Raw genomic sequence first — 24,753 nt, forward strand, 5'->3', positions numbered from 1 at the left:
CTCAGTTCCTGATGATCGTTCATCTTCGACAATCATATTATGGAGTATGATACATGCTCTCATAATATTTCATATTTTTTCTTTATCCCAAATATTAGATGGATTTCTAACAACGGCAAACCTAGCTTGTAGGACTCTGAAGGCACGCTCGACATCTTTTCGCACAGCTTCTTGGGTTTGAGCAAATAATGAATGCTTCTGACCTTGTGGTAGTCGGATAGATTGAATAAAAGTAGTCCATTTCGGATAAATACCATCCGTGAGATAATATGCCAAATGATATGGATTACCATTAACATAGAAGTTAACTTGTGGCGCTATTCCGTTAATAATGTCATAAAAAACGGGTGATCGATCGAGAATATTAAGATCGTTCATAGTACCTGGAGCTCCAAAAATCGCATGTCATATCCAGAGGTCATATGAAGCTACCGCCTCCAAGACAATCGTTGGTTTCCGGTTCCTCGTGAATACATTCCTTTCCAAGCCGTGGGGCAATTCTTCCACTCCCAATGCATACAGTCGATGCTTCCAATCATCCCTGGAAACCCACGTTGTTCTCCAATATATAGTAGTCTTTGCAGATCCTCCGGTGTGGGACGTCTTAGGTATTCATCGCCAAACAAGTGGATTATTCCCGCGGCAAAATTGTGCAAACTTCTTCGAGCTGTTGTTTTCCAATTCGGACATATTCGTCAACTGTGTCAGACCCACCACCATACGCCAATTGACGAATTGCTGCGGTACATTTTTGGAGCGGAGTTAGACTCGACCGTCCGGTTGCATCTACTTTGGGTTGAAAATACTCAACTTCTGTAGAGAGACGATGCACAATACGCAAGAATAATGCCTTGTTCATTCGAAACCGTCTCCGGAATACATTGTGCGGGTATGTTGGAGTTTCGCTAAAATAATCATTCCAGAGCTTCTGATGGCCTCCCTCCCGGTGTCTCTCGATAAAAACTCGTCTTTTCCGCTCTTTTGGTTTTGGATTGAAATCAAATTCTTCAAATAAATCTTCAAATACGTCATCTAATTCATCATCATCATCTTTGTGGTAATGATAATGGGAAGAAGAAGCCATAGACAATTTTTACAACAGAAAAAAAATGTTTATAAATTAAGAGAAGATGAGACTTTCCACATTTGTAATGAGAGAAGAAGTCTCAATACTTATATGATAAAGAAGAAGTCTCTACGAATCCTCCCATGAATGAATATTGAGATCATGTGACTTATTGGTAGAAAGAAAAATAAACATGTGGCTTTGGATCATGTGACTTATTGGTACAAAGAAACCCAACTTGTGACTTATGGTTATAAATGAAATAAACATGTGTATAAACAATCTAACTTATGACTTATGTTACAAATAAGAAACTTGAGATCATGTGACTTATGGTCAGCCATTCTATTTGGTTACGAGCACAAATAAAAGAGTACAAAACCATATCGGTTACATCCGAGAAAATACAAAACAAAACCATGTCGGTTACATCCGAGAAAATACATCGATTACATAGTTAAAATTATCCAAACATAACCTCCAAGCCTATTACAACAACAAGAACAACTATACCTATTACAAAGCACTCAAACCCATAACTAAAAGAAGATTTCTCCTTAGCCATATCACCCACAATCTTCTCTAGGTTTCGTATCTTCTGCTCTGTGTCATAGTCAGTCAAAAGGGTTAGGCTTTCTACCTTTTCACCCAGCTGAAGCACGTGTATATCTCTGGCTCTCATCTCCTCCATCAGCGCCTCATCCAACCATTTGTAGACATGGCATTCACCGTCGTCTTTCTTCGCACAAGTGTAATATCTTCTCCCTGTTTCACATACGCAAAACTAGCTAAGCACATACACAAAGTAGCACATAAGCAAGTCAGTAACTAACTAGCACATACCTTGATCTTGCCTAGTGTTAGAAGTTGCAAGCAGTGGCTTAGCACCACAATAGCAAACCTGCGGGAAACCAAAGTCAACCTCCGGTTGCGGAGGGTAGTGAACTTGTGAACTACGTTCCAAGCTTAACCCAGCTTGGTCATGTCGTATGAGATCATCCGTCTCGCTGTAGTCACTGTCGTCATTGTTTCCAAATAAATCCTCGTCATCTGATGGCTGCGTATAGCTGTAATGTCCCATATTTACTTAACCTGCATACATTGTCGAAATTTAAATTAGATACACATAGAGCTATAAAGTTAGAAACAAAGAGCTATACACAAACATAGAGCAAACACATTATAAGAAAATGATTCATTTATAAGAACCCATTTAAGGAAACCGGAACTACATAGAGCAAACACCAAACAAGAACATAGAGCATACAGAAAATTAAAGACATAAAGAGACATTTTTTTCAGAATAACTCGGCTAGGAGCTTATTCTTCACAACTTCTTCCGCCTCACTCAATGGTTGAGTGTTGCCAAGGAGAGTGTCTAGTATTGCTAGCCTCGACAGTCTCTCCTTCCTCACCAAATCGTCCTTCTTCATTTCTCAAACGGTCGCAATCTCAGCCACGGACTTCCCTTTACCCGTATTTCTTTTAGCCTTAGCAGCCTTGACACCTTCGGGCCTGCTCTCAACATCAACGAAGCCTTCGTTGGTAGAAGTTGGGGAATTTATCTCCACATTCTTCCTCTTCGAAACGCCACCCGCCGTGGGTGTGGTAAGGCTGAGCCATTTTTGTTCATACCTTAACACACACCAAGCATGTTCAAGTGTGAACTTGTGCTCTTCATCAGAGAAGAATATGTCATGCGCCTTCTTCAGAACGTCAGTGTCAGTCTCACCACTTCTCATTTGTTGCTCTGCTGCCGAGTATGCGGCACAGAACTTGTTAACATCTTCATTGATTCTGTGCCACCTCTTCTCGCAACAACCGTGTTCTCTCACACCATCCTCTTTTCCATGAGGACTTGATGCATAATAAGCAGCAACCCGTTTCCAGAAGGCCCCCGACCTCTGCTCATTTGCAACAATAGCATCCTTGGAAGTGTTAAGCCACGCACTGATCAGCACCTCGTTATATGCTAGATTCCATTTGTGTCTTACAACACGGGCTGCTGGTGTCTTTACTGGTGTCTCTACTGGTGCGTCTTGAGATTGTTGTGAACTGAAAGCCGGAAAAGTCTGTGATTCTCCAAAGTTAACACTAGAATGAAAACTTTCATAAGGAAAGTTTTCATGGAAAACGTTACCTTGTTGACTGTGAAGCAGTCCTACGTAGCTAGAGGACTGGCTACGAAGATTGCTTGGATCCATAACAGTAAGAAAATATAGGAGATTTCTTGGAGAAAGACTAATGAGATGATAGAAGAGAGAAAAGAGAAGAGATTTAAATAGGAGGAAGTGAAGAATACAAAGTACATCACCGCCTTAATGGCAAACTCCGAACAAGAAATGTCAAATCCCAACTTATTACACAACTAAAAAGCTATCAACTTTCTTTTTAAACATCAGTGGCTTAAATATATATGTAACATTTAATATAAACATTAATCTATAAACTACGAACTATGGAAAATGCAAAGTCTCATGAAGAAAGCTAATCAAGACAAATGACATGAGATATTTAAATCTATACGAATCAAACTCTAAACTATTAGTCTATACGAATCAAATCTATACAAATGACATGAGCTTATTTTCACAGATTGGAAATTGCAGACATATCAAACTCTAAACCAGTTAAACAAATGATCTCGAACCATAGAAATTTGAACCGAACAAGGATGATTTTTTACCAACTAAACAATCATACAATCAAAACGAAACAATCACACAAGCTACAACGAAACAATCATACAATCGAACCATAGAAAGCTTTTGAAATCTATACGAACTATCATAAATTTCCGAACCCTAGAATCTATACAATTGTTCTCAAACCAATGAATCTATATCTTTTTGCCATATAATCTATCAAACAACATTGGATAAATACCATTTTATTCGTCGAATTTCGAGAAAACCCTAAAAAAAATTTGAAATCAGATGGGACTTGAAAAACAAACCTTGTTTTGTTTTTTTTTGTTGTTGGGTTGATTCTCAAAGGTTTTGGAGAGGATTGGTTCTCGTCGTATTGGAACGGAAGCGAACCGATGTGGATTAGGGGATCAAACGACGCCGGAAGCTGCGACCTCGCCAAGGGAGATAAAGAGATCTCCCACTCCAGCGAAAGAGAGAAGACGCAGGGTTGGCTTTCGATTTGAAGAGATGGATTTGGAGATCAAGGCTTCGCCATCGCCTTCGCCATCGCCATCGAGCTTTTGATTTTTTTTTTTTATTTCGATTTCGAAATTCTCGAGGAGAACAACAGCCGAACAACACCGATTCCATCGCCTACTCCCGTGCTGCCACGTCGCCTACGGGACGAGCCCGAACAGCCCTTACTAAAGGCCCATCCCACTCTCTTTTAATTTCTTTTTCATTTATTATCGACCCATTTAAAACTACGGGACGGGCCTAAGGGCCATCGATACCGATGCTCTAAGTCCATGTTTATCCATAAGAAATCCATTTAGGTTTCTTAGGTTTTTTTTTCTAAAAAAAATAAAAATTAAAAAATAAACCATTCGCGGGCCGCCACGAGTCAGTGGGGTCCGTGAACAGTGTAAGAAACTCACTAAAATCGGTTCTTAATTAGTAGTTTTTGTAACCGATCCTTAAGGGTTTTGTGGGGGTCCACGCACTAAGAACCTCACTAAGGACCCCGGATAATCATGCTTTAATAGCATGATTATTGGAGGGTTCTTAATGTGGGGTTCTTAACGGAATATAAGAACTTGTCTCTTAACTTTTAACTAAAAAAATTAAGAACCGGCTCTTAAATAAGAGTTTTAAGAGACGGTTCTTAACTTTTTTAGTTAAAAGTTAAGAGACAGTTTCTTATATTCCGCTAAGAAGCTCAACTTAAGAAACTCCCAATAATCATGCTCTTATGTTAAAATTTTATTACAAACCTGAAACCACTAGTGAAGCTATATGAGATGAACACAGCTGAAGATTAAAATTTTATTACAAACCGCAAGTGAAGCTATATGCGTAGGAGTTAAGGACCTAAAGTCGTATATATATATAAGTAAATAGAAAATCATAACTTTTAAATAAAAATTCCTAACATATGTAGTTACGAAAAATATTTCTGCAATGAATGTAATATATATTATGTTGCAGCTTTTAAAATTTAGTGTTTTTTTTGTAGGCTACAATTTGTAAATTTAAAGGTTGTGATTAATTGTGTATCTCTTATTCTTTTTTTTTTTTTGAGCAACAGAGTGTATCTCTTATACTCTCAGAGCAATTTGAAAGGATTCCAAATACTTTTTTCATTTACTGAAAAATGATAAAGATAAATGCATATATTTCGGGTCCATCTCTATATTTATTTTTTACATCATTATTTATCAACCCCATCTTCTTCTTCTTCTCCACCTTCTTTATTAAGATTTATCTTAGAAAACTCAACCTTGAATGTACGGAGGTGCAGAAATGTGGAACCCTAGTAAAGTTGAAAGATTGGAGGATGATGATGAATCATGGGAAGTCAAAGCCTTCGAGCAGGACACTAAAGGGAACATCTCTGGTACCACTTGGCCTCCAAGATCTTACGCTTGCAATTTCTGCCGCCGTGAGTTCCGTTCTGCTCAAGCCTTAGGCGGTCACATGAATGTCCACCGCCGTGACCGTGCCTCTAAGGCTCATCAAGGTCCTGCGGCTGCAGTTGCTGCTAGAAGCGGTGGCCGCAGCAGAGGCGGTAAGAAAACGTTTCTCAATTCTTGTGTTCTGCCGACGGCAACACTTATAATCCAATCCACAGCGAGTAACAATGAAGGTTTGTCCCATTTCTACCAATTGCAAAACCCTAATAGCATGTTTGGTCATTCCAGTGATACGGTTAATTTTTATGGTTCGTCTTCGTTTCCTTCGAGCAACCTTGACTTTTCGGTATTGAATTCGCCGGTAGAGGTTCCTCCTCGGTTTATAGAATATTCGACAGGAGATGATGAGAGCATTGGCTCGATGAAAGAGACTAAAAGAACATCAGTGGGTGAGCCTGATCTTGAACTTCGACTAGGGCACAATCCACCGTGACATTTCACTTTCGTGACCCGCTTGAGGCTTTTCACATTCATATCCATTACGCTGAGGCTCTTTACATCTAAATTTAAATTTGTTGTTAAATTCGGAATTCAATATATGTGTATCACAATTAAATTCATTATGTTTCATCCTTAACTTCTTTGCTTTCATATATACATGCGCCTAAGTTTACCCACAGATTAAGTACTATGGTTACTCACTATAAACCCTGAATTATTAGACTTTTATATACTCTACCATATATATATATGTGTGTGTGTGTGTGTGTGTTGCTGGTGTGTATATCTGTGTGATTGTCTTGATCATTTTTTGAGTTGATCATTATTTGGTTTAGATTTTCTTGAAAAGTATCAAGGCTATTTTATGTTTCTAACTCAAATTTCCATTTGATGGAGACAGTTAACATACATTTTACAGACTTTATTAGAATTTTAATTCAGATAGTATTAAAATGATATGTGTGCTCAAAACTTTCAAACCATTAAACGTATCTTCAAACTATATAAAAATGTTCTATAATATAAATACATGTAAAATCACCAGTAATTTATTGCCACAAACCGAAGAAAAATTTTGTTCTTACCATTTCCATATGCTTTAGGGTTTTGGATTATTTGAATAATGGAGAGACATGTGTACGTTAAAACGAATCTTGCTAGCTTCTTCACCCGTGGAATGTCTTATATGCTCCATGGCACGTTAACTTGTTTGTACATGCATTTTATTGATTTGATACCTTTTTATTATGTATTTTAATAATTTATTGAAACAATATATCGAGATTATCATAATAATTTTTTTTCAAATCGTTAGAGACAATCATTTCTAACAGATAATTTTTTTTTTCATTTTCTAAAATAAAATTCACTAATATATAAATAATACAATATATTTTATAAACGCAAATTAGGTTTTTGGTACTAAATGGTAATAAATATCTTCTTATCTTAGGTGCGAAACATTACGGATCCAAAACTTTGACGTAATTTAAAAAGTGAAAGAATAATGATAAATTTTGATAAGTTTTACAGATGTAATCATGTAAGTATGTAACTAATAAGTAGGACAAGTAGACAATACATACATATATATATCTTTATATACATATATATGTATGTATTATCATTATAGATGATGAGTTGATCAATAAGTCAAAGCTTAACAATAGATAGAAATCGATTCAAAAAATTGACTGAATAAGTTCTTGTAAGTTTTAATCATATTTCCATAAATAAACTGTGATGTTACCTGCTTTCGATCTCGTAGTTTGTCTGGTCTGCGATGGCCCTGTAAGTGTAACGCGTGACTTGTCTCGAGCAAGGCACTGAGATCAGAGAAAGAGCGAGCGAGAGATAAATTGTTAAGTGATGTTACCTCTACTGAAATTTTTGTTCGTGATGTTGATTCTACTATGTGTGTGTATATATATTCACGAAATACTTTCAGAGGCGTTCTTCATGACATTACTGTTCTGGCTCGTTCTCTAGACTCTGTTTCGTTTATTTACATTCCGCGTTTAGCAAATGTGTAAGCTGACTCTATTGCTAAAGCAGCCTTGCTTTCCCTTTCTTCGGCTCTTTCTGCTGTAAACTGATGACGTTCGCATTTTAATCTATGTTTCTTTGATCAAAAAAAAAAACAAAGTAATAGACATATATGAAAAGGTAACAGAAATATAGAGGAATATCCAAATTAGGGTAAAGCAATAGTAATCAAAAGTGGCCGAAGATTTGAGGACCACTTGTAAATGGTAGAAGAGATAGAGAAGGCATGTGAGTTCTTTTTAATTCGTTGCATGTTTCTTCTTATTCAGATCTATTTCTGTCTCCACATACATCATTATTTATTTATTCTTCTTTTTTTTATAAACATTTTTTTCTATTTCAAATACACTGTACTCTTTAAATTAGAATTATGAATTCAATAAATTGTGTATATATAAATAAATAAATATATTTGACATTATCTTGTCTTGACGACCCCCACATGTGAAATTCAAAAACATTTCAAACTAGGCCATCAGAGTTATGTTGTTTCTAGTTTTGGTCCCCGCTTCCCACCATACATAAATTTATTTTATTAATATTCTAGAATGAAAAAAAAAATTGCCAAAAATACCATATTCATTGTATCATTTTTCAAGTTTACACTAATCACTTTTACCCTCAATTTTAATGAAGAGTAAAAGACACTTATACCTCTAGGGTTAATTAATATAGACTTAAGATTTAGAGCTGAGGGGTGGGTAAGGTTTTTGGAGAGTGAAATTTAATATTCTAATAAATATATAAATAAATACTTAAAAATATAATATTTTTTTTAAAAAGTTTCAAACATAATTTTCGATTTTCAAAAATAAATTTTGAAAAAAATTAAAAAACAAATTTCATAAAAAAAATAATAAAAAAAATTATAAAAAAGTTCGAATTTAAAAAAGTATAACTCGAAAACATAAAAAAAAATTATTTAAATAATGATTTATATATATATATATAACAAGGTATAAGAGTCTTTTGCCACTTAATGAAGAATATATTTTTAAAAATGTCTCTTTAGTGGTACCGAAAATGATAAACATAAAATTTCTCCAAAACAAATATTAACTCAATTATAGAGTCATGCTATTAAAGGAAAAGTTATTATAATAGAGTTATTTTTTTTTTTAAATATAAAATAGTTCTGGTGGAGATGCATTTACAACGAAAAAAGAATTCAAAAAAAAAAAGATGCACCAAATGTTAGCAAAAAAAAAAAGATGCACTTACAACAAACTGTTTCAGGATTCTATCGGTTTCCTGCAAGCTTCAATGTAGCTCAAATCGAAATCTAATCGCAAACAATCAATTTCAGTGTGGAATCGAATCAAGCGAGAAAGAAAACGACACAAGAGTTTTTGTTAACCTGGTGTTCACCGCACTCCTCCGATGTGGAGAAGCCGCTATACTCACCGGAGAGAGAATTAGATCTCTCAACCTTTCCAATAGATGAAACTGAGAAGAGTACAATCACCGGAGGTTACACTTGCGTTCTTCCTGTCTCGGTTACAATCACCACGAGATACAAATGGAATAGAGGAAGAAGATATAAGAAGCTGAGCCTAGATACACAGAGAATCTCCTTCTCTCTCTCACCAGCTCCAACACTCTGTCGCAAGCTTTCTCACTACCTCGAGCTCTCGGTCGCGAGCTCTCTCCCTCAGCCTTGACTCTCTCACTCCGGATCGAGCTCTAGCTCACAGTCTTGAGCTTTCTCAGCTCTCTTCTCAGATTCTGTTGCAGACGCTTGACGTCGTAACTAATTCGTCTCTTGATGACGATGACTTGATGAAGCTCAGAAAATATCTTCAGCCTAAGTGGTTAATGACTCTCCTAACCCCACTTGAAGTTAGCCAAAGCATGCCTAACTCACGTGCCTTTCATAAGACCAACATTAGCTTGAGTAAACTTTCTCCTTGGCTGAGAGACTTAGAAGATAAGATGACATATTTCTACAGTCTCCACCTTGTCATCGATCTTCTTCATGTCTCTACCTTCCTTTGAGCTTTCTCCTCATGTACTTGAGCAAACTTGCTCATCTGCAACTCTCTGCAGATTCTTGCATCTTCTCAGCTTCATATAGCTTTGAATAAAGCATATTCAACTTCATCCATCTTTGAGCATCACTGCTCAGCTTTAATACTTCCTGAAATTAGTTTCCTCCAAGCATCTCAATCCGTATCCATCTTGATACAACATGAAGACTTCCTTGCCACTGCTCATTTGAACCTCTTACCGAAACTTCACCTCAACAGCTTGTCTTCATACAATCAATCACCATCAATGAACCAGACATGAAACTCACAAGGCATGGCTGTGATGTTAAAAACTTTTTTCATTCTTGAGCACTGTCTTCTTAAGTTGATAAACCGCTCTTACACAGCCTTGTGTTAAGCTCAACTTCTTCATTGATCTTCCTTTGGCAGTTTCCACTTGAGACCACTTATCAGTAACTCAACACACTCCATAAGCTTCAACTTTGACTAGTATAGATCAGCCTATGACGCCTGACTTGTTACTGCAATTAAAGTCTTCAAATAATCTGCCAAAACCTGAACTGATGCTTGCTTGAAACTCTTTAGGAACTTGAATCTTTTTCCTCAAACCAGAAGCTCTTTGATTCAAAACCTTTGAAACCAATCTCAACAGCCAGTAGACACCAACTGCTTAACCTGAGATTTTCCTTACAACAACTTGAATGAACACACTGACTTGAATACCACTCTGCACCGCTGCTGTTGCCAACAGAACACGCCGCTTAACACAACACGGTTAAGAAGACTTTCGATACAAGATCTCTGCTCAAACTCTGCCCAAACAAATCATTGCAACCCTGCAACCTGAATCCTCTGTAGACCCATTTCATTCACCTCAAAAAGCACCTGAGATCAGAATCAAAAAATACTACTGAAATCTCTTGCAGAAAACCAGAAACATATAAGTTTCCTCCCTGATTCAACCAGCCTTCTGTCTAGCCAACTCAGCCTTGAAACCTGAACTTGAACCGCTGTTGAAACTCAACAAATCACACCCCATAGCTCCACCTTTTTGTGAGTACTTTCGACCCTAGTTCCCTTTCCAATTCCCTGAGCAAACAAGACAGTACCAGTAGCTCGAAAAACACTTTTTGTACTCTTTAACTGTATCTCTCATCATAAGAACCTGAGATACTCAAGAGATACTTTCTTTACAGCTTCTTTCACATCAATATCGAGCCCATGATGTGTTTCCCCTGCTCTACCAAACCTGCAACACATTTAATAGTGTGTAAACTCCACCAAAAAATTTGGTACATGCATCATAGATCTTCTCACAGCTGAACCGAAGACTCTTCTTGGCTCAACAACTTTTCCTCTAGTGTTCTTCACACTTAGGCTCCACACTTGTTAATCCTGCAAGTGCCTTTCTTACTGAGAAGATTTCCACTTCCTCCTGATGCACACAGACAACTTAACACTTCTCAAGTTGCTGTCTCAAAAACCAGTTCATAACACGTTTCTTCTTCAGCCTTCTCTAGGACTTCAAACCAGTTGCACATGCTGTGAAAAGCCTTGTCTTTATGCTGTCTTCACACGCCACATTATACCTTCTGAAGTGATTTACTTTGAGAAACTTCAGCAGGCACTAGTTTCTCATAATTCTCGTTAGAGAAAAAAATACCAAGATCACTTCTATATACTTCATCTCAGACATTCACAAACCTGCATGCAACTTTCTATTGTTTCAGCAACCTTGACTTCTTGTAGTTTTAGAGCCTGCTCACATTTGATTTATGCCCAAGCTCAGACTGATATTCATCAATCTTCACCTTATACTAGAGATCAAAACACCTTTGATTTCTTCTCCAGCAAAGCCAACATAAACTTTTATATACCGCTGCTCAAACTCTGATGATACAAGATTCTTTGCTGAAAAATAGCTCCACCCAGAAACTGCGTTTCTCTCTGATTCTGCCTTGAAGTCACTGCACTTCAGATTCTCTTGTACACACTGCACTTGGCTCTCTTCTCCTTCTTGTTACCACACAAAATCAGAATGAATCCCATAACCTGCTGAAAGCTTATTAGCAGAACTTCTAAACCAACAACACTGCTCCACCTGAAGCCATAAGCAGCTGAGAAGACTTGAGAAATTGGTCTGAACCAGTAGCACTGCTCCACCTCAAGCCAAAAAAAACATCTGAAGATATGCACTACAACACTTGTAGAGGCAAGACTCCACCTGAAAACAGTAATCTCTCAGACCTCAACAAATTTCTCTTCACACATATCATCAATTCTCAGTCCTAAAACATTCCTGCACTTTAATCTTGATCCATTAAACTGCTCTGTGTATTTGAATGAATACATGGCTTTTTGCTTCAAAATATGTGTCAGAACTTATGACAAAATATCTTCCTTTTGCAGCCATTTAACCTCAGTCACGTTTACCCAAGAAACCACCAAGAGTCATTGCTTCTTCAAAGCAATTCATGTACCACCAAACTGAAAATGCTTCAGGCCATCTGCATCTTTTTTGAATTTTAACCAAAATCAGAACCATGCGCTCTGCTCTTGTCTCACGTGCTCCACCTTCTTGTCTCTGAAACTTCAACCGGTCTTGGACTTGAGTTTCTGAAAACGTGAGCTACCATAACCTGAGACATTCCCGCAGATTTTAACTTGTAACATCCCTGTCCAAGAGGAAACATAACCAGCATAACCAGCAAAACCAATTTCTTGCTTTCTTTTCCTGTGGAACACAAAACTAGAAACTTGCTCCCTGTTCTAGTTTTTTTATCACTGATATTCAATCAGCCTTGCTTCAGAGTTCATCACCTTTAATATTTTGTAGAAACACCTTTGAGTTTAGACAGTAAGATCTCTTCACCGAGCTTGCTCCTGTTACTCACAACATCTCACCAAGCTGCTACTTGTTGACACCACAAATAAATCTTTGTACCAACATATACTTGCAAAAGGCTGTACATTCTTTGCCTTTGCTCTAGCTGCTTCTTCCCGGAGATACAACATGTTTCTGCATCACTAACTTGATGACTCTTTTGCTAACAGCTTTGATTCATTTAGTAGAAAGCCAACCTTGTTGCTACCAGCTCTATTTCTGATCTTCTGATAACTCTGATCATCACTACCTGAGCTCCTCATATCCACAAGAATCTGATCATTTACCCTTGTGACTGAACCTGCAGACCTTCAGCTCAAAACCTCTGAAAACTGAACCGACCTTGAAGCTTCAAAATACTGAACTTGTTTTGTTCCACAACTGAGTAAACCTCACTGTCATGCTTCTCTGCAACTTCCTTTCACTTGAATCCTGGAACCTTTAATCAACACCCAAATAGCCATTGAAACACATACCAACATCAACTTCTAAGGCGTCCCCTAGACCTGAGATTCATAAGTGCCACCAACTGCCATTTTCTCAATCTTCTGAAACAACACTGCATATTTCTTCCACAAACGACCTGATCAATACACAATCTGACACCAAACCAGAGCCTTGATCATCCTTTGCAAATACAATATACATCCTTTGTGATCCAGCAAGCTTCAGTTCCCTTTTAACCTTTGCAGAATATGATTTACCAGCCATCACAGCCTCTCTCTGTGTCTGCAGCGAAACAAGAACACCTTATCTTCAAGATTTTAGCCTGAGAAACTGATGAACTTGATTTGATTCAAGCTTCTTAAGCCACATTTGACTTAACCTGAATCAATCTTCAACACGATATATCACCGGAGAGGAGTATATCAGCAGCTGCGAAGAAGACGACGATCTCTCAGCCTTCATATCCTCCGATGAAAACGAAGGCACGCAGCTGGAACATGAGAAAGCAATGGTGACTCAAGAGCTATGATCTTTTCCTTGATCTCCATATCTTGTACTTGCTTTCTCCTTCCTCTGAATACTCTCTCCCTCACTTTTATAACTCGTTCTTGCTTCAGTCTTTATGGATCTTCCCCTTTTTGTGAACAGCGCAACATCGCTTACAAGTTTCTTCATCATAATCACTCACCAGACTATGACTCTAGTCTCAACATAGATAACCTTGCTTCTGCACATGGTTTCACAAACCACAAACCAACAGATCCGATTGGATCTTTCACTGTGAACGTTCGTTCCTCCGCTTCCGACGTCGTCTTCGTCTACCTCAAGCAAACGTCGCTTTCTTCTTCCTTTGACGTTGACGCTGCATAACAAACGACATCAGCTCTGATTCGTCACACTTGATATGAGAGCGATGCGATCTTGAGACTACAGAACCTCTGATTCTTCTTCTTTAGAATCGATCAAGCTTCGTTACCGATGAATCCTTGAATCACCATAACCAGCGCTCTGATACCACTTGTTGAGGATTCTATCGGTTTCCTGCAAGCTTCAATGTAGCTCAAATCGAAATCTAATCGCATACAATCAATCTCAGTGTGGAATCGAATCAAGCGAGAAAGAAAACGACACAAGAGTTTTTGTTAACCCGGTGTTCACCGCACTCCTCCGATGTGGAGAAGCCGCTATACTCACCGGAGAGAGAATTAGGTCTCTCAACCTTTCCAATAGATGAAACTGAGAAGAGTACAATCACAGGAGGTTCCACTTGCGTTCTTCCTGTCTCGGTTACAATCACCACGAGATACAAATGGAATAGAGGAAGAAGATATAAGAAGCTGGGCCTAGATATACAGAGAATCTCCTTCTCTCTCTCACCAGCTCCAACACTCTGTCGCGAGCTCTCTCACTATCTCAAGCTCTCAGTCGCGAGCTCTCTCACTCAGCCTTGACTCTCTCACTCTGGATCGAGCTCTCGCTCACAGTCTTGAGCTTTCTCAGATTTTATTGCAGACGCTTGACGTCGTAACTACTTCGTCTCTTGATGACGATGACTTGATGAAGCTCAGAAAATATCTTCAGCTTAAGTGGTTAATGACTCTCTTAACCCCACTTGAAGTTAGCCAAAGCATGCCTAACTCACGTGCCTTTCATAAGACCAACATTAGTTTGAGTAAACCTTCACATTGGCTGAGAGACTTAGAAGATAAGATGACATATTTTTACACAAACAACCATTGTTTATGTTGTAACTTGTAAGTGTCGTTGTTTAGCAGGTCACCACTGACGAGCTAACGTGAAGGCGTTAACACGCAACACAAAATGCTCATTGAATGACAACCCGCCGGTAGAGCATCTTTCTATGCTTTTTTATACGATGAATCGAAGTAACTTTCACGGCTTCGCTACACATATGCTAATTAATTTATTCACTTCCGTATCAATTTATTAGTTACACACGCATCATTACAAGACGTAACACTCCACCCAAAAAGCTTTAAAAAAAAAAAAAAAACCTTCGACAAACACACGACTTCGCCACATTCTCAAAACCAAAGCTTTCATCAATTTCCGCAAACAAAAAAAAAAACATCTCCGGTGTGCAACAATGGCGTCGTCGATGATCGAATCACTAGGCTCTCTCAACAAAGACTCCTTCGTCTCACTCCTATCCAAACTGATCGGCGAGTCAAAGTTCGTCCAGAACAACCCGCCGGAGCTCATCCCGCAAGAGGATCGGATCGTGAACCACGTCCTCGACTCCCTCCGTCCTTACAGCACCGAATCCGGCGGCGGTCCTCTCGTGATCAACCACGTGGCGTATCACTCGGGAAGAGGTAACCTCATCGTGGAGTACCCAGGATCTGTCCCCGGAAAGATCGTCTCTTTCGTTGGGATGCATATGGACGTCGTCACCGCCAATCCCGATGAATGGGTAATTTCAATTGATTCCGTTTTTTGGATCGGTACCCATTAGAATTAGGGTAGAGCTCGATGATGGGTTGTGGTTAATTTCCGAGGAACTGATAAGAATCGTGCCAAAGTTCGAAACTTTAATCCTTTCGTTTTTGTTTGTGTTCATAGGAGTTTGATCCTTTCTCGTTAAGCATAGATGGGGATAAGCTTCGTGGTCGTGGGACTACGGATTGTCTTGGTCACGTTGCTCTTGTGACTGAGCTCATGAAGAGGCTTGGGGAGACTAAACCGGTTTTGAAATCATCGGTGGTGGCGGTTTTCATCGCTAGTGAAGAGAACTCTTCTATTCCAGGTGTTGGTGTGGACATGTTGGTTAAAGACAAGCTTCTTGATAAGCTCAAATCCGGACCATTGTTAGTTTTCCATTCTTTATCTTTCAGACAAAACATTGGAAGCGTTTTTTTATGTGTTTATTCTTTTGAAGGTTTTGGATTGATACGGCGGATAAGCAGCCGTGTATTGGAACCGGCGGTATGATTCCGTGGAAGCTTCATGTTACCGGAAAGCTTTTCCACAGCGGTTTAGCTCACAAGGTATGGATGATTGCTCGGATTGATGAAAGCTCTAAGCCTGGCATTAATCTGTTTCTTGTGACTATGCTTAGGCTATTAACGCTATGGAGTTAGGGATGGAAGGGCTTAAGGAGATCCAATCCCGGTTCTACAGAGACTTTCCGCCTCATGAACAAGAGAAAGTTTATGGTTTTGCGACGCCTTCCACCATGAAGCCAACACAATGGAGTTGTAAGCATAATGTTTGTATGAGTAGTGACTCCAAAATGCTTTCTACTTCACTCTGAAAAGGATTTTTTGTCTGTTTTTTTTGCAGATCCGGGAGGTGGAATCAACCAAATCCCTGGAGACTGTACCGTCTCCGGTGATGTCAGGTTGACTCCTTTCTATGAGTAAGTCTCTTCACACTTTGTTTATACTCGTTTCTTCTATGCATTTAGGTACACTTCTAAGAAAGAATATCCTTGTTTTTCGCAGCGTGAAGGAAGTGATGAAGAAGCTGCAAGAGTATGTTGACGACATAAACACTAACATAGAGAAACTCTCAACCCGTGGTCCTGTTTCCAAATACGTCTTGCCAGAAGAGAATTTACGTGGAAGGTTTGGTCTTTCCTCCTCACTCTCATCTCATTATCCCTCCAAAAAATCTTTTTAAAAAAGTCTCAAATTGTTGTCTCCTGCAGGCTCACGTTAAGCTTTGATGAAGCATCAGCTGGAGTTGCATGTAATCTTGATTCCCGCGGCTTTCACGTTCTATGCAAAGCAACTGAAGAAGTTGTCGGGCACGTGAAGCCTTACTCCATCACCGGTACTTTGCCTCTAATCCGAGACCTCAAGGTAAGCCATTACTACTATTCTCAGTAGATTCAAGACTTGCTCCTCTCACTGTTCTCTGTAACTTGACTCTTTCTAAATGGTTTTACAGGATGAAGGTTTCGATGTGCAAACTTCAGGATACGGTATGTATATAACAGCACCCCTCCTCTGGTTCTCTCCACTTTTCGGATTACATGATTAAATCTCTTATTCACTCTGCAGGTCTGATGGCTACATATCATGCAAAGAACGAGTACTGCCTTCTTACAGACATGTGCCAAGGCTTTGATGTCTTCGTTAAGATCATTTCTCAGCTTGAACAAGACTAATGCAATAAAAAAAAGCTTCACATAGCTTCTCTCTTATTATTAGCTAATGGTTCTATACACTTTGCTTTCTATATCTATTTTGTACAACAATGTCAATGGTTGCTCAATACATTAAAGACAATTCACAAAATTTAAAAACAAAAGGGTAGTATTTATTTTAGCTATTTATCTATCTGGAGTTGTTATCACCTTCAGTCTCAAGCTTCTGTACCCTTAGGCGCAGTCGTTGCTGGTGATGGTGAAGCTTCCAGAGACCATTTCCTAGTACAACAGCTGAGTATATGCCATGTGTGATGATTGGTGCAAGAAGATTGTTTGTCTGCAATATTGTTTTCAATGATTATTACTTCAACAAGTCAAAGAATAGGGTTTAACAAAAGTAGTAATAGTACCTGAATCCATTCAAAGCCTAGGTATAGACCCAAAAGACCTTCGAGAAGAGGAGAGTAGATCTTCTTCATTTGTCTTCGCTCGTACCACGCTGCAGGAAGTAACACAGAAGAATGCTTTTAAGTATTTGATCGTAGAACATATCTAGAGTCTTATGCTTAGTTTTAGGAACCTGCAAACAGCTTCTTCAGCTCATCACGTGCAGAGCGAGTTTTCAAGATAGGTGCCATTATATAAGTCGGATCTAAGAAAAATAACAGAACAAAATTGGTTAAGAGGTTACGAAACATAGATAGGGGTTTTAAGAGTAGTAAGAAACCTTTAGGGGAAGCAGCCATGTAATAGAGAGAACCGGTGAGAGCAGCAGTGATGACAGCTGCAAATGCTTGAGCAAAGGGTACAAACGGAGGCAAGATTCCTGTCTGAAAGTTTCACTAGTATCAAGTTCATAACGAGTCTAAGGAACGTGAAGAAGATGAGACGGAAGAGAGAGTATACCAAAGCGACCATTCCACGAGAATCTGAGATGAGATCTGTGCCTCTTAGGAATATATCAGCTAGTGCACCCTGAAACGCAGCACGGTAGAAGAGCTCCTCTCCAATCGAACTTGCGGTAACTACTAAGATAAACTAAAGACAAAAAACAAAAGGTCTTAATGGTACCAATTCTTTAAAAAGTTCAAAAGATTTGTATTAAGAGTTAATTCACCTGCCAAGCTGACATGCCATGGAAGAAGCCTCGAAGCTCCTCATCTTCAACATCTCTAATGGCACGAGCATGCGGCGACACCTTCACAACTTCATCCTAAACGATAAACAATCTCAACAACACAAAACCTTGCACTATAATTAAAAGAGAGAGAGAGAGAGAGAGATCCTCCTAACTCTTAACTTACATCAAGAATGAAGAGAAGAGCCATGATAGGTGGAGAAGCATAACCAAGTCCAGCAGTAATAGCATCTAAAGAAGCATTAAAGCCTCCTGTGTAATCAATCCCTGCTACTTCACATATAAACCTTCCCGCTACAGCCATCCCACAGTATATTCCTGCTCATATCCCAAAAACCATAAAAGTTTCAAACTTTTTTTATTTTTTAAAAAAGTTTGCTTTGATCGCCGAGTTGACTCACCGATTCCGTAACTCAGCCTCACAACAGCACCGACCTTATCCCAACCACTAAAATCTCCGCCGCCGCTCCCACCCACAAACTCGCCGACCGATGTTACCTCTCCCGAAGGTCCAGCTAACTCGCCGCTGCTAAAACCTCCCACCGACGGCACAGCTAAACCGCGCGTCACCGCTGCATCTCCGTCGTCGATCACTTCGCCGCTGCTCTGTCCCGCTGATGATGACGACGACGCTCTGATAGACCTCGGTTTCTCTAAAGAAAGGCCATTTAACCGCGAGTTTCTCTTCCCGTGCAACTCGGATCTCGAACTCGCCGGAGAATCGAAAAGCTTTCTAAATCCACCGCTTCCACTGCACCAAGACGAAGACGAAGACGAAGAAGAAGAGAAAGCCACTCTCGTCGTACTGCATGTCAACAAAGGAAGACCCATTTAACTACACGCGATATCTCTCTGGCGAATTTATCATATAATACGCCGGAGAGACTCTCTTCTTAGTGAGAGAAAGAGACGGTGACCGCGCGTTTTTATTTTCTAATAAATAGAAAGCAAAACTCTCAACCGTCGGATGATAGACACAGAGTTAATCCAACGGTTAAAGAAAGTGTTTAATAGAAACCACTTAAATTTTCAAAGTTCCACTTGGACTTGACTAGCTTTGACATGTCTACACGTAAGCTTTGTGTGTGCATTAACTAACATGGGCTTTGTTTTAAATTAAAGGGCCTTCGGGCCGATGCATTCGCAAATTAATGGGCCGTAGTGTCTATCATGTTTAGAATCTATCGTCTTCCTCTAGCAATAAAATATATATATATAGAGAGAGAGAGAGCTTGAGATCGTCGTCGTCAATGGTGAATCCAGACCCTATTGGATAAAATAAAACCTCCAAAAAAGTCTCCTATCACCATCATGCCTTCCCAGTTGACTCCAGAAGAACGATCGGAGCTCGCGCAATCCATCGCCGAGTTCCACACCTACCACCTCGGTCCGGGGAGCTGCTCCTCCCTCCACGCGCAGCGAATCCACGCGCCCCCGGAGATCGTCTGGTCCGTCGTCCGCCGATTCGACAAGCCGCAGACCTACAAGCACTTCATCAAGTCCTGCTCCGTCGAGGACGGGTTCGAGATGCGCGTCGGATGCACGCGCGCCGTGAACGTGATCAGCGGTTTGCCGGCGAACACGTCGACGGAGAGGCTCGACATACTCGACGACGAGAGGAGGGTGACGGGGTTCAGCATCATCGGGGGAGAGCACAGGCTGACGAACTACAAGTCGGTGACGACGGTGCACAGGTTCGAGAAGGAGAGGCGGATCTGGACGGTGGTGCTCGAGTCGTACGTCGTGGATATGCCGGAAGGGAACTCGGAGGACGATACGCGCATGTTCGCGGATACGGTGGTTAAGCTTAATCTGCAGAAGCTGGCGACTGTCACTGAGGCTATGGCTCGTAACGCCGGCGACGGAAGCGGTGCTCAGGTGACCTGATTAAAAAAAAACCGAAAAAGTTATAAATATATGGAAAAATGAATTTGTTTTTTTTTTTTCTTTTCTAAATTACCTTTTCGGGAAATGTTTATTTACGCTGCTTCATATAAGATTCTGCTCTTTTGTCTGTTTTAACCTTATAGTTTACCGTTTGACCTTGATATCTAAAGGTTAGTCTGGACATTTACTATTGTGGATAAGTGGGAATCTTTCCTTTTTCGGGTAAGTGTATTCTTTGCTAGGCAGTCAAAATTTTCTTCCACGCAATAATACTGTCGTAAAAGCATACTAGAAAGGTAACTTTTTTTAACAAAAGTAGATTATATCAAATTAGGATTCTTGTGAGTTTTTTTTTTGTTGTATTTTTGGTTTGTTAAAACTTTATGAAAGTATCGTAGTAGGATTTGTCACGTGTATTTTCTTTGTTTGGGTAAAAGATTGATATTCACGTTAATTTTGTTGTATTCTATACTTTATCCGTGTTAGATTAAATGTCATTTTGCTTTTCAATTTCTTGTTTTGAATGTTGTGTAAAGTAATAACAAATAGTAGAAAATAGAACAAAATATCAAAATTATCTAGTATGGTTTTCCAATGTCATAATAGAGTTTTTTTTGTTCACACTTGTTTTAGATATCAGTTTTGGCAAACGAGACAAATTAATACAGTTCGGTCATGTAAAAGTTGTCAACAGATAAGATACAGTTCAGTCATGACTTAGTCGATTTGTAAAACGATTTGTGAGCCATTTAATAACCGAACCTAAAAGAAGGAGATATCAAACCACGATAAACCAAGATACGAAGTGTATTTACGATGATGGACTCTCTCTCTCTCTCATTCGAGTTTCAGTAAAGGATTAAAAGTGCGTGCCGTCTTACAGCCTAGTGATGACTCCATATTCGGCCCACCTTTACACCCATTTTATATTAGTGTCAGCCTGTGTCCCCACTTTGTCGTTTTTCCTTCTTTTTTTGTTATAAAATTTGTTGTGGCCGATCCATTATAAGACGGCGATTACAACTTTTTTTATAGTCAAATCATCAATATCTTTATGAATCCTTTAAGCACACAATATTAATATAAATAGTACAAATTTATCTCTAAAACGAAAAGTGAATTAGTTGAACATGATACATAGTTTTAAAGTCCTTTTTTACAAATTTGAGATTTCTCGAAAAAAACCTATATCTTTTGTCTTTCTTATTGGTATCATCAATAATAATACTCTTTTTTGGGACAACAATAAAATACTCAATATTATTTTTACACAGACATATCATCAAATTTGGCTGGATCGAGACAGAGTAAGAAACTGAGAAACCACTTTTGTTTTCTTTCTATTTGCATACTTTGAAAATCGATTTCTTCTAATTAAGGCAAAGGTGATGCTGGTGCAACTTGCCAACTTGGTAAATTTTCGCAAGTAGCCAACTTGTTTACTAAACGACACGACATAAAGGATCAAAATTTAATGTATTTCACCCAAAAGTAAAATGGAGGCAACACGATTTATTGTTTTAGCAAAAAAAAAGCAAAGTGAAGCCCTTTCTCCAAAAAAAAAAAAAAAAAAAAGCAAAGTATGATTTTTTTTACTACATGTACTTGATCTTGAAGTTGATGATGATGAGCCAATTGGAAGATCGATATGTTTTAGCACGCACTCAGCTACTTTAATGATTAAGATTGTTAACGTCAAATCTGTCTGTTTCTTTTTTTAAGTTGTGAAAGAGATCTAAATCTGTAATTAATTATTTACTTTATTAGTATTAAATAAAATTGAGATACTATTTCAGGGGAAGCCGTAATAGTAAGGAACTAAGGATATATAAACGAGGAGTGATAAACCTATAGCAAAACAGGTTTAATTTAACCTATGAATAATCTATACTTACTCCAAATCTTAGTTGCACATTCAGTGGTGTTTAAAACACATACAATCGGAATTTTATATAGAATTTTTTTTTTCTCTGAGTAGAATTTTTAAACCGTAATTTTGGATGTGTTTTACACCGTATGTTAAGCATACATGCCTGGTATTTTTTTTGTCAACACCTAATGATTGATTACTCAAGTATTAGGTGGCCTATACTAATTTTTTTTTGTAACATTGTTTCTTAAGTGTTCTAAAAGTCAAGCCAAGCTGGGATAGATGGTCCTACAATAAAACAATAATTAGACTACTAGCTGTAGTACCATTAGCTAAACAACCGGTTGATTTTTTTTTTTTGGAACACAACCGGTTGAACTTTTAAAACACGAAAATGAATGGGAGCTAAAAACGAAAAAATACAACCTGAAATAAGATTAAAAACGTTATCTGAGAAAAAACAGAGAACGGGACCACGATGTGATGCAATATAAACTAGCATCTCAAACTCTGAATAAAGAGTTCTACTGAGACCATGCAAGCATGGCTGAGTAATATGTCTGGTTTGAAAAGGTGCTAATCATTATGGAATCGAAATTTACCATCTTAGATATACATGTGTATGTTGGCAGATGATATAAATATCTAATTCTCATTACAAATAATTGGATATGTCGGGTTGATCAAAAAAAAAAAAGTAATTGGATATGTCTTCTGATACCGATGAACATATTTCCATGGAATTAGTCGATATGGATCTCAGTATGGCGGATATCTATGGATTATCAAAAAAAAAGAGTTCTACCAAACTTTTTCTTTGACTCTGCAACCCCCAATCGCAAAATTTCCCCTTGAGCTTGCACTTTTACAACCTATACGTCTGACTATACTTTCTTTCTTGAACTGTTGGGTATGTTAGGGTTTTGCAACTTCGGAGGACTATAAAAGCTTTAGCGGGTTGAGAATAAATCTCCTCCCATAGTTTACATCACTGAGGATGAGCTCCTATGTTTTGCAGTTCTTGAATGATGCATTGGAACAACTTTTTAGTTTGTAACTTTCTAAGTAAATCATAGAATAACGTCTGAATTTAACCAAACTAGTGTTTTGTATTAAAAAAATTACATAGTTCTAACATTTTACTAGAATATTTAACGTAAGACAAATGCTAAAGTTCTAGGAATTTTGGAGGAAGGTATGATAAATTTTTATTTATTCAAAACTAAACAACAATTATCATCTTTAAAAAAATGCATAACGAAGATTGATGGATGAGGCCTGAATGCAAAAAGAGCCAAATCTGCACACGGTTTCGGGCTTTGGGCATCTAATTGAAAACCGAAGAAAAATATTCACACAGACAACCATGCAAATATATCAGCAAATAACTATATTTTTTTACAAATCGGTGGAAAAGTTGTAAAACCAAAGCATATTCGATCGTCTTGGAACTCTATAATATAATCAGACAAAAGCTATTACAATGTGTGCGATGGATTGTAATAGCCTTTGTCTGATTGATGAATTGGTATTTATAGTAACTGAAATAAAAGGTGTATTAATTTAGTCCGAATCAAGAAAGCCCAAGAACAAGCAATTTTGTTTCACACAACCCTCATAAATCATCTACAAAAGCTCTCTAAACCTTCAAAACATGTTGTAGATTTCACATGGGTGTCATGTAGATCCGTAGATGTTTTACACAAACTAATATATATATGTCCAAAAAAGACCAGATGCTTTTTGCTACGCACGTTTTCATCTCCGTTGCACGTTCTCTCTACCTCCTTCACTCACTCCCACACACTTTGTCGAGGATTATTGTTTGATAGGAAGCAGCAACAATATATAAATACATAAAAAATAAAATTAAGAAAAATTACTATTTTTTTTCTGCTCTAAGAAAAATTACTATTTTGTTCAGTCTTTTGCTTACTGGTTAACTAGAAGAACCTATGTGAGTTGTTAAATTAGTTGGTTCTTGGAAACAATATAATAAAAGAGAATGGTGATACTCTGGAACTCACAATATGATCTTAGAGCATGATTAATGGAGGTTTTTAGGATGAAGTTTTTAGCAGAATATAAGAAACTGTATCTTAATTTTTAACTAAAAAAAGCTAAAAAACAGTTCTTAAATATCTATTAACTTTTAACTAAAAAAGCTAAGAACCGGCTTTTAAATATCTTATTTAAGAACCGGTTCTTAGGTTTTTTAGTTAAAAGTTAAGAGAAGGTTTCTTATATTCCGCTAAGAACCCTACCCTAAGAACCCCGTTAATCATGCTCTTAGACTGTGACTGAAGCAGTAAAGCACCATCCAATAGCAATATACCAATTTGGCGGAACATTTTTTAGTTTTTTTTTTAAATCTTTTACTCTGGTTACTATAGAAAAAAGAGTTAGAAAAATCTGTGCTTTCTCTTGGTTTGTAAGGAGAAAAACGTTGTACGCTGGATTGTTTTTTTTTTCTTTTATTTTTGTTTTTCTCTCATTTTCTGTATTCTATTATACTTTCAGTTACTCTTTATTTACTAATCACACTCTTTAGATTTGGATACAACTTTTTGAAACGTTCTGATATAATCAACCTATATTTTTGAACATATATTTATATACATAAAATCAATAAAAGCAATCAATGCAGTTTAAATAATAATGTGGACACATATTTTTGACGTCTTTATCCGACATGCCTTTTTGCATGATAAACCAAAAAATATAAAAGACATGGACAATTTCCCTATCAAAAAGGTGAAAGAGACTTGGA

At 38.0% G+C, this 24,753-nt stretch overlaps 5 protein-coding genes across 5 annotated transcripts; 3 read left to right on the plus strand and 2 right to left on the minus strand.

Moving 5' to 3' along the window:
* Positions 1–2,502: 2,502 nt before the first annotated feature.
* LOC106408351 (glutathione S-transferase T3-like) lies at positions 2,503–3,270 on the minus strand. The gene has a single exon (XM_013849143.1). The coding sequence runs from the start codon at positions 3,268–3,270 to the stop codon at positions 2,503–2,505; it is 768 nt and encodes a 255-aa protein (XP_013704597.1).
* Positions 3,271–5,292: 2,022 nt separating this feature from the next.
* Positions 5,293–6,246, plus strand: LOC106410250 (zinc finger protein 11-like). Its single transcript, XM_013850736.3, has one exon. It carries the CDS (start codon positions 5,482–5,484, stop codon positions 6,100–6,102), a length of 621 nt encoding a protein of 206 aa, XP_013706190.1. The 5' UTR covers positions 5,293–5,481; the 3' UTR covers positions 6,103–6,246.
* Positions 6,247–14,775: 8,529 nt separating this feature from the next.
* On the plus strand, positions 14,776–17,249 carry LOC106410248 (acetylornithine deacetylase-like). Its single transcript, XM_013850733.3, has 9 exons — positions 14,776–15,408; positions 15,558–15,802; positions 15,874–15,982; positions 16,054–16,192; positions 16,278–16,353; positions 16,439–16,561; positions 16,645–16,798; positions 16,887–16,920; positions 17,000–17,249. The coding sequence occupies exons 1-9, from the start codon at positions 15,082–15,084 to the stop codon at positions 17,104–17,106; spliced, it is 1,314 nt and encodes a 437-aa protein (XP_013706187.1). The 5' UTR covers positions 14,776–15,081; the 3' UTR covers positions 17,107–17,249.
* Positions 17,107–19,163, minus strand: LOC106410249. The gene is made up of 8 exons (XM_048762925.1): positions 18,628–19,163; positions 18,393–18,544; positions 18,206–18,301; positions 17,995–18,126; positions 17,816–17,918; positions 17,669–17,740; positions 17,499–17,587; positions 17,107–17,425 (listed from the first exon to the last, which is right to left on the minus strand). The coding sequence occupies exons 1-8, from the start codon at positions 19,055–19,057 to the stop codon at positions 17,276–17,278; spliced, it is 1,224 nt and encodes a 407-aa protein (XP_048618882.1). The 5' UTR covers positions 19,058–19,163; the 3' UTR covers positions 17,107–17,275.
* Positions 19,164–19,431: 268 nt separating this feature from the next.
* LOC106410251 (abscisic acid receptor PYR1) lies at positions 19,432–20,248 on the plus strand. Its single transcript, XM_013850737.3, has one exon. It carries the CDS (start codon positions 19,538–19,540, stop codon positions 20,111–20,113), a length of 576 nt encoding a protein of 191 aa, XP_013706191.1. The 5' UTR covers positions 19,432–19,537; the 3' UTR covers positions 20,114–20,248.
* Positions 20,249–24,753: the final 4,505 nt, after the last annotated feature.

The sequence above is a fragment of the Brassica napus genome, chromosome C7, assembly GCF_020379485.1.
Source record: "Brassica napus cultivar Da-Ae chromosome C7, Da-Ae, whole genome shotgun sequence".
Lineage (NCBI taxonomy): Eukaryota > Viridiplantae > Streptophyta > Magnoliopsida > Brassicales > Brassicaceae > Brassica > Brassica napus.

Bases quoted from the DNA above. Each gene is read 5' to 3' on its own strand.
- LOC106410251 (XM_013850737.3), top strand. From the start codon at position 19,538: ATGCCTTCCCAGTTGACTCCAGAAGAACGATCGGAGCTCGCGCAATCC.
- LOC106410250 (XM_013850736.3), top strand. From the start codon at position 5,482: ATGTACGGAGGTGCAGAAATGTGGAACCCTAGTAAAGTTGAAAGATTG.
- LOC106410248 (XM_013850733.3), top strand. From the start codon at position 15,082: ATGGCGTCGTCGATGATCGAATCACTAGGCTCTCTCAACAAAGACTCC. The intron at 16,193-16,277 runs GTAAGCATAATG...TTTTTTTTGCAG, and splicing joins GAAGCCAACACAATGGAGTT to ATCCGGGAGGTGGAATCAAC. The intron at 16,799-16,886 runs GTAAGCCATTAC...ATGGTTTTACAG, and splicing joins CTCTAATCCGAGACCTCAAG to GATGAAGGTTTCGATGTGCA.
- LOC106410249 (XM_048762925.1), bottom strand. From the start codon at position 19,057: ATGGGTCTTCCTTTGTTGACATGCAGTACGACGAGAGTGGCTTTCTCT. The intron at 17,919-17,994 runs GTATACTCTCTC...TGAAACTTTCAG, and splicing joins CTCGTGGAATGGTCGCTTTG to ACAGGAATCTTGCCTCCGTT. The intron at 17,426-17,498 runs GTACTATTACTA...ACAATATTGCAG, and splicing joins TAGGCTTTGAATGGATTCAG to ACAAACAATCTTCTTGCACC.
- LOC106408351 (XM_013849143.1), bottom strand. From the start codon at position 3,270: ATGGATCCAAGCAATCTTCGTAGCCAGTCCTCTAGCTACGTAGGACTG.